Below are 15,808 nucleotides of genomic sequence, written 5' to 3'. Positions count from 1 at the left end.
CCTACAGAGTAGATTTCTAGTCTCCAGAAAAATCATTATACTCGAACATACAACTGATCGACGTTAGAGATATAGGTCTATAGTTCTGCACATCTGTTCGATGTCCCTTCTTGAAAACAGGGATGACCTGTGCCCTTTTCCAATCCTTCGGAACACTACACTCTTCTAGAGACCTACGGTACACCGCTGCAAGAAGGAGGGCAAGATCCTTCACGTACTCTGTGTAAAATCGAACTGGTATCCCATCAGGTCCAGCGGCCTTTCCTCTTTTGAGCAATTTTAATTGTTTCTCTATCCCTCTGTTGTCTATATCGATATCTACCATTTTGTCATCTGTGCGACAATCTAGAGAAGGAACTACACTGCACTCTTCCTCTGTGAAACAGCTTTGGAAAAAGACATTTAGCACTTCGGCCTTTAGTCTGTCATCCTCTGTTTCAGTACCATTTTGGTCACAGAATGTCTGCACATTTTGTTTTGATCCACCTAGCGCTTTGACATAAGTCAAAATTTCTTAGGATTTTCTGCCAAGTCTGTACATAGAACTTTACTTTTGAATTTATTGAACACCTCTCGCATAGCCCTCCTCACACTACATTTCCCTTCGCATAATTTTTGTCTGTCTGCAAGGCTTTGGCTATGTTTATGTTTGCTGACAAGTTCCCTTTCCTTCCGCAGCAGTTTTCTAACTCTGCTGTTGTACCACGGAGGCTCTTCTCCATCTCTTACGATCTTGCTTGGCATATACTCATCTAACGCATATTGTACGATGGTTTTAAACTTTGTCCACTGATCCTCAACACAATCTGTACTTGAGACAAAACTTTTATGTTGAGCCGTCAGGTACTCTGCAATCTGCTTTTTGTCACTTTTGCTAAACAGAAAAATCTACCAACTCCCAGTAGATATCATGCCTTTTCTCAAAGGACTAGCAAGGCACGTGCGTTGATTGTTGTTCTCCTGTCTTTATATACACGTAAATATGAAAATAATAGAGGGAAACATTCCACGTGGGAAAAATATATGTATAAAAAAAGCTGTTTCACAGAGGAAGACCACATTGCAGTTCCTTCTCTAAATCCTCGCACAAACGAAAGAATGGCTGACATCAAAATAAGTGTCCAAGGAATAGAAAAGCAACTGAAATCACTCAACAGAGGAAAGTCTACTGGACCTGACGGAATACCAATTCGATTTTACACAGAGTACGCGAAAGAACTTGCCCCCCTTCTAACAGCCGTGTACCGCAAGTCTCTAGCGGAACAGAAGGTTCCAAATGATTGGAAAAGAGCACAGGTAGTCCCAGTCTTCAAAAAGGGTCGTCGAGCAGATGCTCAAAACTATAGACCTATATCTCTGACGTCGATCTGTTGTAGAATTTTAGAACACGTTTTTTGCTCGAGTATCATGTCGTTTTTGGAAACCCTGAATCTACTCTGTAGGAATCAACATGGATTCCGGAAACAGCGATCATGTGAGACCCAACTCGCTTTATTTGTTCATGAGACCCAGAAATTGTTAGATACAGGCTCCCAGGTAGATGCTATTTTCCTAGACTTCCGGAAGGCATTCGATACAGTTCCGCACTGTCGCCTGATAAACAAAGTAAGAGTCTACAGAATATCAGACCAGCTGTGTGGCTGGATTGAAGAGTTTTTAGCAAACAGAACACAGCATGTTGCTTTCAATGGAGAGACGTCTACAGACGTTAAAGTAACCTCTGGCGTGCCACAGGGGAGTGTTATGGGACCACTGCTTTTCACAATATATATATAAACGACCTAGTAGATAGTGTCTGAAGTTCCATGCAACTTTTCGCGGATGATGCTGTAGTATACAGAGAAGTTGCAGCATTAGAAAATTGTAGCGAAATGCAGGAAGATCTGCAGCAGATAGGCACCTGGTGTAAGGAGGGGCAACTGACCCTTAACATAGACAAATGTAATGTATTGCGAATACATAGAAAGAAGGATCCTTTATTGTATGATTATATGATAGCGGAACAAACACTGGTAGCAGTTACTTCTGTTAAATATCTGGGAGTATGCGTGCGGAACGATTTGAAATGGAATGATCATATAAAATTAATTGTTGGTAAGGCGGGTACCAGGTTGAGATTCATTGGGAGAGTCCTTAGAAAATGTAGTCCATCAACAAAGGAGGTGTCTTACAAAACACTCGTTCGACCTATACTTGAGTATTGCTCATCAGTGTGGGATCCGTACCAGATCGGGTTGATGGAGGAGATAGAGAAGATCCAAAGAAGAGAGGCTCAATTCGTCACAGGGTTATCTGGTAACCGTGATAGCGTTACGGGGATGTTTAGCAAACTCAAGTGGCAGACTCTGCAAGAGAGGCGCTCTGCATTGCAGTGTAGCTTGCTCGCCATGTTTCGAGAGGGTGCGTTTCTGGATGAGGTATCGAATATACTGCTTCCCCCTACTTACACCTCCCGTGGAGATCAAGAATGTAAAATTAGAGAGATTTGAGCACGCACGGAGGCTTTCAGACAGTCGTTCTTCCCGTGAACCATACGCGACTGGAACAGAAAAGGGAGGTAATGACAAGTGGCACGTAAAGTGCCCTCCGCCACACACCGTTGGGTGGCTTGCGGAGTATGAATGTAGATGTACCAATGCTTTCGTTTAGTAAGTTACGGAATCTTTTTTTAGATATATACATGTAAATATATATATGAGAGCGACAAAAAGTAACGACGCAGAACCATCACATATCAACAATGTGATACGTGCATCTACTCAGATGTACATATATTTTTATTCCCTTACATCCCTTGGTGGTTCTGACATCACTTCAGGTTTCTAATTCGTAATGCTCCTGTTTGTGTTTAAGTATACCTTCATGTGTATGTAGATGTGTGTTTGTGTACCGTGATTCTTTGGCCTACTTATATGATATAAGGTTAAGTTTATTGGAAACCACGGAAAATAAGAAGGACTTCAGCGATAGAAGAGAAAAAGATGGACCGGTACTCAGATTAGAAGTACGAAAGGAAAAAGTAGAAACTGTTGCTAAGATCAAAGAAGAAAAAGAAAATAGCCCCAAAGACAGGAAAACCCTTCCCATCCCCTTCCCCAGGATCCCTACTTCGCCGATACTTGAGTGAGAAGCCGGAGGTGGTATGATGATAAATGTCTCCTACAGAACAGACATTCTCACCTTCACCTTTGAAGCCCCCAAAGAAAAATCTTAGCAACACTTATGGAACGACAAATGGTGAAGAATCAGTTACACCTATCTGCGAGGATTGTCTGTAAGGTAGGATGTGTGATTAGTGCTAGTCATGCTCGGACTTACACTACCTACCCCTTCGGATAGTGATACAAACCCTCCCATTTACATTACATCTCACAAAAGGTATAAAATATTGTATAAAAATAGAAAATTATACACTACAATCAAATAGTTGTTTAGCTAATCACCTTGTACTATATTTTATACACACATAAAATATTCTTTTCAGTTTATGTCGTCTAGATATCACTCTGCTTGAATAGTACCATGGTATTATCTTTATACTAGTACTATATTCTATTCGTTTCATTCCACGTTTAGAGATCACTGTGTATCTATCATTCTCTTAAACAGATCTCAATCTTTTAGTCATTTCAGGTTTCCTAATTACTAACATTATAGGATAGTTTAAGAATTGAGGAATAGATTATAGACTAGATGAAGAATTGGAGGGAATTCGGCGCAGGAAAACTAAATTTGAAGGAACACCGAAAACAACTAGGGATCCCATTCTTGGCGTTCCACCCGTTAACACAGAACATTAAAGTTCCTTGGAGACAGATGTGACTCCGCCCAGATCCCATCGATCTGGCCTTAACCTCACTCAATTACTTACAGACCAATACTTTTCGTCAAATTTTGTGTGAAAGTCTCCCCACAACAAAATAATCAACACTTTCCTCGGTAACACAACATTAGGTAAAGCTATTCTACATTCTAATCTGTCCTGGACAAGCTTGAATTCTTCGCACAAGTCATCAATAACCTTGTTGGTATCATTAGGTTTGAAAAAAGCAACAGTCACAACATTTCTGGTGATTATACTCTCAGTAATTCCTTGGTCTATAATTAGCTTAAAAGGTTCTGCCAGACTACTTACATTTATAATGTCAAAGTTGACTGATTTTTCTTTGAAATTTTGTTCTACATTATTTACTCCCTAACTGACAGTGCATGTTCTAACACCTGGAATTTTCGATTGAATAATCGATATTAATTCCTTAGGCTGGTCCATGCTCTCTTCCACAGTATTCATTTCCTGTCTTACAGAATTAAATTTAATATTACGTACATTTTCACAAGATTTTAATTTTTCACTAAATTCAGACTCTACATTATTATTATTATTATTATTATAATATTTGACGTTGCATTCAGTCTCCAAAGTAACTATGCCTTCGCATCGATTACTAGATTCTTTGCTTTTGAGTGTCCGTTTTGGCGAGCAACAAATCTATATTTGTCATTTGGATATTTGAAGTTTCATTCTGTCTCAGATTAAAGTCAGTGAATAGTTGATTTACAAGAGTATTCAAAGAACTATACTCCATTCACCGAAACAAGAGACGTACTGTAAACACGGCAAGACGCGTGACCACAGCGCTGCCGTCGAGGGGTGTACAAGGCAGGGGCGTCAGAAATTAACAAATGAAAGTCGTGTTTTTTTATAATTTGGCCCCTGAACATGATAAAGTGATATGAGAACTGCCTTCCGAAACCTTTTTTTTACATTACATTAAAATTTATTGTCAGTGAAAAAGAGAAATACTTAAGCTTTCAGGAAGAGTTGTTTTTTCGCATTACTCTATATTTATCGCGCCATATCTCCTAACTGTGTGTCACACTGCAAAATAATTTTATAATTGCCTTCAGTACTATATGTTGATGACGCCTGCAAATTTTCTGCCCAATAGAGTCAGTAATAGTGAACTTATAAATTAAAATCTCACGTCTGATACAGAACTATTACCAAATTATCATCAGAAATATAGTAAGCAACAAACTTTCCCCCTTTAATATTTTTTGTGGGGGTGTAAGTGAGAAAAGTTTCAGAAAGGTTTGAATTTAATTTTGTAGTTTGTTCGAATGCCATGGGTGCAACCATTTGTCCTTTATGAGCGATGCATTGTGCGATTCGCAGGCGCGGCGCTCAGTCAGTCTGGCCGTCTCAGTTGCAGGTGTGAGCTTAATGAAAACAGTTCAAGTTCGACAGAGTGAACTTTGTTTCGTCCTTTATCATTATTATTACTGGTATTGTTATTAAAATTAACAATTAATTGTATTGGAATGGAGCATTTTGTTAGCAACCGGAATGGAAATAAATCTGCTTCGACAGAATGAACACGGTTGAACATTATTTTAACATTATCGTTAACTTTATTTCGTACGTTGTTGCCCAGGTTTCTCACGGTCCACTGTGACAGCTCGGCACCCAGACGAACGCCGCCAGCTGCAAAGCATGCACCAAGGATTTTCCACACCCCTACGTATCACGTGAACACCGAATATTTTCTTTGGAACTGAGGGTAGTTGCTCACGTGACACTGTTTATGTTTCGTCCCAGCTCTAGGTGAATAGACTGTAGTGAGTTCACTCTTTAAATCTAACTTCAGATTTTCTACCTTATTGTTTAATGACACAAATTCAGTCTTTAATAAAACTATATTAGATGCTTGACTGTTCATGGTTTCACTTTGAGCATCCACTTTTTCACTTAAGAGCGGCTGAATCAGCCTTCTGGTCACCCAACTTAGCACTTTGGTCATCTAATCTAGCATTTAAATGAGTATTTACTGAGTCTAACTTTAAACTTAGTCCTTTGATTAAATTTGCACCTTCTGTCCAGTCTGTCCTATTCACTGTCATGGCCATGGATGTTCCTGAAGTTTGTTGCTGTTCTTGATCCATAATTTTATTGATCTTAGACCTAGTATATAATCACCTAAAGGAAAATTCACCAGTACAATAACTACAATAACAGTTTATCATTCAACCGTCCCTTCAACTTTTACCAAATAATTATTGGTTTTCCCTCACCCAGCATAGAGTTCTAGCTGTGTTGGTGAGCGAATGTGTAATAAGCACCGGTGGACAGCACTGGCGCCAGCGGCATTGAATGTTGGTTTCAGAATCATCATCGCTGAGCAGACGCGGAGTCAGCACCAGTGAGTAACAACTGGTGCAGTCAACGTCAGTGTGATGTAAGTGTGTGAAGACTGCTTACTCTTCACACCCGATCTTCTTAGTCACAAAGTTGAGGTTGGTTGGTTGGATGGTTTGGGGAAGGAGACCAGACAGCAAGGTCATCGGTCTCATCGCATTAGAGAAGGACGGGGAAGAAAGTCAGCCGTGCCCTTTGAAAGGCATTGCCTGGAGTGATTTAGGGAAATCACGGAAAACCTAAATCAGGATGGCCGGATGCGGGATTGAACAGTTGTCCTCCCGAATGCGAGTCCAATGTTTAACCACTGTGCCACCTCGCTCGGTCTGCGAAAGTTGAGGCCTTCTCTCCAGGTCTCTCTGCTATTACTTTCTCACATCATTTACTGCATTGCACTCACAACTTTCTTCCATTTGTTTATTGGACTCAATACAATTTCTGGAAACAGTTCTCATATCTTGTTAGGTCTGGTGCTATGGCAACGCCTAGTATCTTCTTTCCGTTTCTGCCTTTTAATTCTCATTTTCTTCGGGTCCTATCACTTAGGTTGCCAAGTTCTAACGTTTATTGGATGACAGAAAATAATATCTTCTTATTTCTGTAATCTATTGATCACATATATGAACTTTGGTCTCTAAGTACTCGTTGATTAACGATGTACTAGGACTGCTATGCAGAACAAAATTCTCTACTTAGACATATAAATATCTTCGTCATCTCACTCGTGTCTCGAGCTTTAGAAGTAATTAAGTACAATGAAACATAAGAGTTGATTTGAAAACCATATAAAAATATGAACATGCGTTTTGACTTCTGCAAGTCTAAGACATCAAGTAACTTAAAAGTCTCTAGTCTCCAGCAAGCCTAATACATGAATGTGCATAGAAATCTATATTCAATTGTTCATTAGTCTTTTTACAATCAGCACGGACACTAACACATCAAAGAATACTACATAATTATTCCTTGAGTTTTTTCATCACGTCTTCTGTGGTACTGGCGGCCAACACTTGTCGTCGTCCCCCTCTTACAGACTTCTAATAACAATCTTCCGACCGGCACATAGAAACAAGTGGACTGGTACAAATGTTCTCAGTCTCCTACACTCATACCTAAAATATCGGGTGTTCGAGACAGTGTAAGGCCAAGTGTTTCTAGACTTTACACACAAATTCTTTAGGCACTACAACGTGAAAAGAACAGTGTCTCTTAGTTATCTTGGTATCCCCGCTATTGAATCAAGCTTGGCAGTGACACTGGACTATAAAACTTGTTTGCAAATGATGGGAGAAAAAAAAACCACTTTGTTATTTAAATAATCACTGTTTTGGCCACAGACCTTCCTCAATGTGCTTTAAGTTGTTTGTATTGTTTCTATTTCATTTTAACAACAGCTAAATATACTGTTTTCATTTAGATTTATTGCATAACAATTTGTTAAGTTTTTCTACGTTACTTTTTATAAAAGCACTGTTTTAAATTACAATTGCAGTTAAGTACTATACAGATGAAAAACATGCCCACATGTTAGGCAAACTTTGAGAAATATCTAACAATGTAAAATCCAGGTTGGAATAATGAAAACATTACCAAAAGAAAAGATTGCTTATCATCATAGAGAGGAGTGGTTGAGTCGTGGACAGACAACAGAAAGACTTCCATACATATTGAGCTTTCGGACAACAGATCTTTTTTTCTTTTTTAAGTAGACAACGCGCGCGCGCGCGCACACACACACACACACACACACACACACACACACACACACACACACAAAGAGCCTCTGGCCACTAAGGTTGGACGACGAGCAACTACATCTAATGGGAAATGCTATCTGGGTGGAGATAAGGAGGAGACTGGGGTGAGGAGGAGGAGGAGGAGGAGGAGGAGGAGGAGGAGGAATAGCAGGGTAGAACGAATGTGATTGCGACAGGGTAGGGCAGCTAGTTAGTGCTGCTGGTACATTTAGGGAGGTTGGGGTGCAGAGGAGTGCAAAAGGACAGAAGTAGGGGAGGGGGGAGTACACTGGCGGAACAGAGAGTTGTTAGTGCTGGAGTGGGACGAGGGAAGAACACATGTGGGTGAAGGACAGGGACTAATGAAGGTAGAAGGCAGGGGGGATACTGGCATGGCAACATCCTAGGCCATCCTATTCATGGGCTATCTAGAGGAATCTGAAATCCCTTACTTGGTCCAGATTAGTTGATGACATCTTTTTGATATGAATCGAAGGTGAGAAGACCCTGTCTACATTCCTCTAGAAACTCAACTCTTTCACTTCACCTGGTTCTTCTCAACCAACAAGCCACCTTCCTCGAAGTTGACATCCACTTCAAAGATGGTTACAGTACCTCCATCCATATCAAACCCACCAACCACCAGCAATACCTCCAATTTGACAGGTCCCATCCTTTCCACACCATCAAGTCCCTTCCAAACTGCCTAGCCATGCATGGCCACCACATGTATAGTGATGAGACAGTAAAATATCTAGGGGTAACCTTGGATGAGAAGCTAACTTGGACCCCTCATATTAAGAGTATCTGCTCCAAGACAAAAAGCACTTTTGTGAGCACTAGAAGGGCTTGTGGCAAAAACTGGGGCCTAAGCCCCACGGGTATGCACTGGATATACACCACAGTGGTTAGACCTAGGATTTCCTATGGGGCCGTAGTGTGTTGGAAGAAGGTAGAACAGGGAATTGCTGCTAAAGAGCTTGTTAAGGTGCAGAGATTGGCCTGCTTAGCCGTAACGGGCGGAATTAGCAGCACACCAACTGCTGGAATAGAAGCCATGCTGGACATGCCTCCACTTCACCTTTGGGTTAAGATGGAGGCAGTAGCTGGGGCGTATAGACTTAAAACTGGCCAAAACTGGGTCTCATTTGGATATCCAGAATCACACACTAACATAGTGAGTGAGGTAAATATAGGTATGGCTGGGGAAATGCCCACTGACTATATAACAACTCCTAACTGCTTCGACAAGCCTTACAATATAATAAATGGAAGTAGGGAGCAGTGGGAGAAAACAGTTCAATGCCGTAGGGGGACATCGTTTGGTTCACCGATGGGTCGAAAACAGATCAAGGCATTGGGGCAGGGTTGTACGCGGTTCAGCCAAGACTGGAGAGCAGCATCTCTCTAGGGAAACTGGCCTCTGTATTCCAAGCAGAAATTACTGCAATCAGGGCATGTGTGGAGGAGAATATGAGTAGGTGCTACAATGATCGTAGCATCTACATCTATTCAGACAGCCAGGCAGCCCTGAAATCATTGGCGGATCCTGCAACAAGATCTAAGATTGTTGCAGATTACCACAGGGCTCTGGTAGAGCTAGGGGGAAGCAATAGGGTGTACCTAGTGTGGTTACCTGGCCACTCAGGGATCTGCGGCAATGAACAAGCCGATAGATTGGCTAGGATGGGGGCAACAACTCCATTTATTGGACCGGAACCTGTCTTGACAATCACCAAGGCTATGATCAAATTAGAACTACAGAACTGGCTTAGGAAACAGCACATAGGATACTGGACCAAGGTCCATAAACAAAAACATGATAAGGTAATGATGGCCAAACCATGTTTTAAAAGAAGCTCTGTAATCCTGGGATTGAACAGGAGACAGATCAGACTCATGGCTGGACTGATGACCGGCCATGGGAACTTCAAAAAACACCTACACACAATGGGTATAATGGAAGAGGACCCTAAATGTAGGATCTGTGAAGAGGGTGAAGAAACTGCATCACACCTAATCTTTGAATGCATGGCATTGGAGAGTAAAAGATACAGAATCTTCGAGACAAGTAGACCTGAAGAAATTGTATCTGACAAAAAAACTGGTAGAGGGACTCCTTGCACTATTTAAGGGCACTGGTTGGCTTTACTAAATATACAGGGAGCGATACCGCACAATAAACCTAGTTTCGGTGCGGGCAGTGGTGGGTTAGATATAAGCTGTTTTAGCTCTCCTGTTAAAAAATCAAGTCAAATCAATCAATAGTGATGAGAAGTCACTCTCCAAATATGCGAAGGGTCTCGGTGAGGTCTTCACAGACTAAAATTACCCTCCCAACTTTGTACAGAAACAGATCTCCCGCACTTTGTCTCTGAAGTCACTTACCACCTCCCGGAGTTCCACCGACTGACCACAAATGAGCACCCCCTTGTGTCTCAGTACCACATAGGACTGGAGCAACTGAATCGCATTCTTCGAAAGGGTTTTGACTACCTCTTGTCATGCCCTGCAATGAGGAATATCCTACCCACTATGCTTCCCACCCCTCCCACAGTGATATTCCACTGCCCACCAAATCTACACAATATCCTTGTCTATCCCTACTCCATCCCTGTTTCCAACCCTTTGCCTCAGGGGTCATATGCCTACTCCACTCTGGTCACAGGCATCACCTATCCCATCAAAGGCAAGGCTACCCGTAATAGCAGCCATGTGGTCTACAAACTAAGCTGCAACCACTATCCTGCAGTCTACTTGGGCTTGATAACCAACATTATGTCTACCCACATGAATCGCCACTGAAACACTGTGGCCAAGAGACAGCTGAACCAACCGGCTGCTGGGCATGCTGCCCAAAGCAACATTCTTCAATTCAATCACTGCTTCACAGCCGGTGGCATCTGGTTCCTTCCTACCAACACCAGCTTATCTGAAATGTGAAGGTGGGGACTCTCCCTGCAAATCCTACATTCCTGTAACCTCCCCTAGCCTCAAGCTTCATTAGTCCTTGTCCTTCACTCACCTATCCCTTCTCTGCTCCTACTCCTTGCTACATAGCTTCCTATTCCACCCACGCACCCACTGATCTTTTTTCCCCTCCTCTACTTCTCTCCTTTTCCACTCCCCCCAATCCATCTCAAACCTCCAGGCTACTTCTAGTTGCCCTATTATGTCCCTGCATGCTCACAAAAGCAGTGTTTTTAGCTTCCCCCTCCCCACCCCAGCCTCCTCTTTACCCCCACCTCCCAGACTGCTTCTGTAATCAGGTGCAGTTGCTTGCAGACCAGCCTCAGTGATCAGACACAGTTGTCATGTGTGTGATTTGGGTATGCATGAATGTGTGTGTGTGTGTGTCTGTGTGTGTGTGTGTGTGTGTGTGTGTGTGTGTGTGTGTCTGTGTGTGTGTGTGTGTGGTCTACTTTTGAAAAAGGCCTTCTGACCAAAAGCTCTACATGTATGTCAGTCTTTTTGTTGCACATACCAATGACACAATGTCTCCTCTATACAATGAATAGCAGTTTTTCCTTTTCATAATATTTTAGAAATATATGTCTTATAAGATGTGGAGGGTGGGGAGGTGGAGAGGGAGGAGGACATGACACCAGAGTTTTTTTGCCCAGGGGCATCATCAGGAGTACTAAATCTGGGCCTGATCATAACACAACTGGCACAGCTTACAGAGATTTTACAAGCAACAGTATTTTGATTGGAGGGCTGTACACTCAATTCCACTATAATACCGTATATTAGCAATTGGAATGCTGCAAAGAAGTGACAGGATTTATGACTATGGGGTTGCCTTGAACTTGTGTTGCGTTCTCTCAATGCAATGAATTTCTGGCATAACAACAATTGCCCCATGTGAATTCTAACGACTCAATCCACTGAAACACATCACCTTTACATAACTCTTGCAGATGATACACGGTGCACGCTTACCTCTCTCCAACTGCTGCACTGTCGTATTAATCACTGAGTACACATTGCAAAACACTTTGATAAATGTCACTTGGAACAAAATTAAAACAATGCTCATGAAAAGAAGCATCTTGTGTATTATAACTTTTTCCATGTACGACTGTGATGCTGAATTGTAGTTCTGAAGCGTGTAAAATGTAACTCTTAAAAAAAACAATTAATACTGCTAAAATTCATTAAAAATAATGAAAATAAATTCAGATTGAATATTTCATTCTACACCAAGAACACACTGTTTGAAGCTTCGTGATAGATTAACACTGTGTGCTGGATTGGGACTTGAATCCAGAACTTTGCTATTCATTGACAACATTTTTATTCACTGAGCTGCCCAGGCACAACTCACAATCCACCCCAAAAGCTTGTTTTGTTCGTACCTCCTTCCTACTTACAAAACTAAACAAAAACTCTTCTATATAACTTGCCAAATTAGCACTTCTAAAACAAAGAGACCACTGAGAAAGGACTTACTCACTACTTATGGGATGTTCCTAGAGTGAAGATTCCAGATTTAAGTCACAACCCTGAACAAAGTTTTAATCTGCCAGGACATTTCAAAACGGCACACACTCCGTTACAGAGTGATAAATTTATATTTGAAACAACACTTAGCGTGTGGTTAAGACCCTTCTCCACAATATCATTTCTTCCAAGTTTGCTTGTCCTGCTAGGCATGCAGCAAACCTGGATTGAGTCTGGGAAGTATGTGAGAGATACTGGGATTAAAGCTGCAAGAGCTTGTGTCGAGTCATGCCTCGTTAGTTCAGTTAGGTAAAGATAAGTGTTCATGATAGGCAAGTTCTTGGGTTGAAGTCCTGGGCAGCATACCATTTTAATATGCAAAGATGTTTCACATGAAAATCAATGTCACAATTACTACTGCATTGATACATTTAAAAGACTGGCACTACAGCAAAACTAGCATAGTAATCATATGTTACCTTGTGATGACAGAGGTTTTGGACTCAGTACTGCGTTTACATGAGCTTCAATTTTATCAACCTCTTGTTTGTACACTTGAATTTGATTTTCAAAACGTGTAACAAGGTCCTCGAAGTATTTATCAGGAGCAGTGTTTTCAAACTGTAATCCTGGAGGTGTATCTTGTGTTTTCTGAGCCATTTCCACAGTCTGTAGACACTATAAAAGAAGACACACTATTTATCAAATATTATTTCGTACTTCGCAGAAGCAAGAACATTAAAGCTGGAGGACTGGGTGACAGGGGACTGCATAAATATGTATGCATTTGAAAGCTAAACAGAGGCACAAAATCTTTTTATTGTCTTCTCATATTTCAAACTAGGTACAGTTCCTTTCAAAATGAAACTTCCAAATGTCAAGTCTTTCTGATGTCTTATGTACTTTATTACAATTGTATCACATTCTGTTTTTAATGGGCGAAAAGTTGCTGGTGTATTACAATTTCTTTCTACAGTAATGTTAAATCCCCAGAACAAAGTTTGTCTTTGATCCTCATTTTGATTCACATATATCACATTTTTTGAGAAACAAAGAATGATATTAATGAATAAGCATATGTACTGAGAAACAACAGCTAACGACAATTTTTTCAAAAATTGTGCCTGCATAATGTTCTAAACCCCCCCCCCCCCATAAACCATGGACCTTGCCGTTAGTGGGGAGGCTTGCGTGCCTCAGCGATACAGATAGCCATACCATAGGTACAACAACAACGGAGGGGTATCTGTTGAGAGGCCAGACAAATGTGTATTCCTGAAGAGGGGCAGCAGCCTTTTCAGTATTTGCAAGGGCAACAGTCTGGATGATTGACTGATCAGGCCTTGTAACAATAACCAAAACGGCCTTGCTGTGCTGGTACTGCGAACGGCTGAAAGCAAGGGGAAACTACGGCCGTAATTTTTCCCGAGGGCATGCAGCTTTACTGTATGGTTAAATGATGATGGCGTCCTCTTGGGTAAAATATTCCGGAGGTAAATTAGTCCCCCATTCGGATCTCCCCGGCCAGGGACTACTCAAGAGGATGCCGTTATCAGGAGAAAGAAAACTGGCGTTCTACGGATCGGAGCGTGGAATGTCAGAACCCTTAATCGGACAGGTAGGTTAGAAAATTTAAAAAGGGAAATGGATAGGTTAAAGTTAGATATAGTGGGAATTAGCGAAGTTCGGTGGCAGGAGGCACAAGACTTCTGGTCAGGTGACTACAGGGTTATAAACACAAAATCAAATAGGGGTAATGCAGGGATAGGTTTAATAATGAATAGGAAAATTGGGAATGTGGGTAAGCTACTACAAACAGCATAGTGAACACATTATTGTGGCCACAATAGATACGAAGCCCACACCTACTACAGTAGTACAAGTTTATATGCCAATTAGCTCTGCAGGTGACTAAGAAATTAAAGAAATGTATGGTGAAATAAAAGAAATTATTCAGATTGTGAAGGAAGACGAAAATTTAATAGTCATGGGTGACTGGAATTCGAGTGTACGAAAAGGGGAGAGAAGGAAACATAGTAGGCGAATGTGGATAGAGGCTAAGAAATGAAAGAGGAAGCCGCCTGGTAGAATTTTGCACAGAGCACAACTTAATCATAGCTTACACTTGGTTTAAGAATCATGAAAGAAGGTCGTATACATGGAAGAACCCTGGAGATACTAACAGGTATCAGATAGATTATATAATGGTAAGACAGAGATATAGGAACCAGGTTTTAAATTGTAAGACATTTCCAGGGGCAGATGTGGACTCTGAACACAATCTATTGGTTATGACCTATAGGTTAAAACTGAAGAAACTGCAAAAAGGTGGAAATTTAAGGAGATGGCACCTGGATAAACTGACTAAACTAGAGGTTGTACCGAGTTTCAGGGAGAGCATAAGGGAACAATTGACAGGAATGGGGAAAAAAAATACAGTAGAAGAAGAATGGGTAGCTTTGAGGGATGAAGTAGTGAAGGCAGCGGAGGATCAAGTAGGTAAAAAGACGAGGGCTAGTAGAAATCCTTGGGTAACAGAAGAAATATTGAATTTAAGTGATGAAAGGAGAAAATATAAAAATGCAGTAAATGAAGCAGGCAAAAAGGAATACAAACGTCTCAAAAACGAGATTGTCACGAAGTGCAAAATGGCTAAGCAGGGATGGCTAGAGGACAAAGTTAAGGATGTAGAGGCTTATCTCACTAGGGGTAAGATAGATACTGCCTACAGGAAAATTAAAGAGACCTTTGGATATAAGAGAACCACTTGTATGAACATCAGGAGCTCAGATGGAAACCCAGATCTAAGCAAAGAAGGGAAAGCAGAAAGGTGGAACGAGTATATAGAGGGTCTATACAAGGGTGATGTACTTGAGGACAATATTATGGAAATGGAAGAGGATGTAGATGAAGATGAAATGGGAGATATGATATTGTGTGAAGAATTTGACAGAGCACTGAAAGAATTGAGTCAAAACAAGGCCCCCAGACTAGACAACATTCCATTGAAACTAATGACGGCCTTGGGAGAGCCAGTTCTGACAAAACTCTACCATCTGGTGAGCAAGATGTATGAAACAGGCGAAATACCCTCAGACTTCAAGAAGAATATAATAATTCCAATGCCAAAGAAAGCAGATGTTGACAGATGTGAAAATTACCAAACCATCAGTTTAATAAGCCACAGCTGCAAAATACTAACACGAATTCTTTACAGATGAATGGAAAAACTGGTAGAAACCGACCTCGGGGGAAGATCAGTTTGGATTCCGTAGAAACACTGGAACACGTGAGGCAATACTGACCTTACGACTTATCTTAGAAGCTAGATTAAGGAAAGGCAAACCTACGTTTCTAGCATTTGTAGACGTAGAGAAAGCTTTTGAAATGTTGACTGGAATACTCTCTTTCAAATTCTAAAGGTGGCAGGGGT

General features: G+C 41.2%; 1 protein-coding gene across 1 annotated transcript in view; it reads right to left on the bottom strand.

Moving 5' to 3' along the window:
- LOC126282187 (nuclear pore complex protein Nup58-like) overlaps positions 1 to 15,808 on the bottom strand; it is a 140,975-nt gene that overhangs the window by 63,997 nt on the left and 61,170 nt on the right. Inside the window, exon 5 of the mRNA XM_049981717.1 lies at positions 12,855 to 13,053. Coding sequence (XP_049837674.1) covers positions 12,855 to 13,053 — 199 coding nt within the window. The remainder of the gene's footprint in view (positions 1 to 12,854; positions 13,054 to 15,808) is intronic.

Source organism: Schistocerca gregaria, chromosome 7 (genome assembly GCF_023897955.1).
Source record: "Schistocerca gregaria isolate iqSchGreg1 chromosome 7, iqSchGreg1.2, whole genome shotgun sequence".
In the NCBI taxonomy this organism is placed as follows: Eukaryota; Metazoa; Arthropoda; class Insecta; order Orthoptera; family Acrididae; genus Schistocerca; species Schistocerca gregaria.
This window is presented reverse-complemented; position numbering and strand designations above follow the sequence as displayed.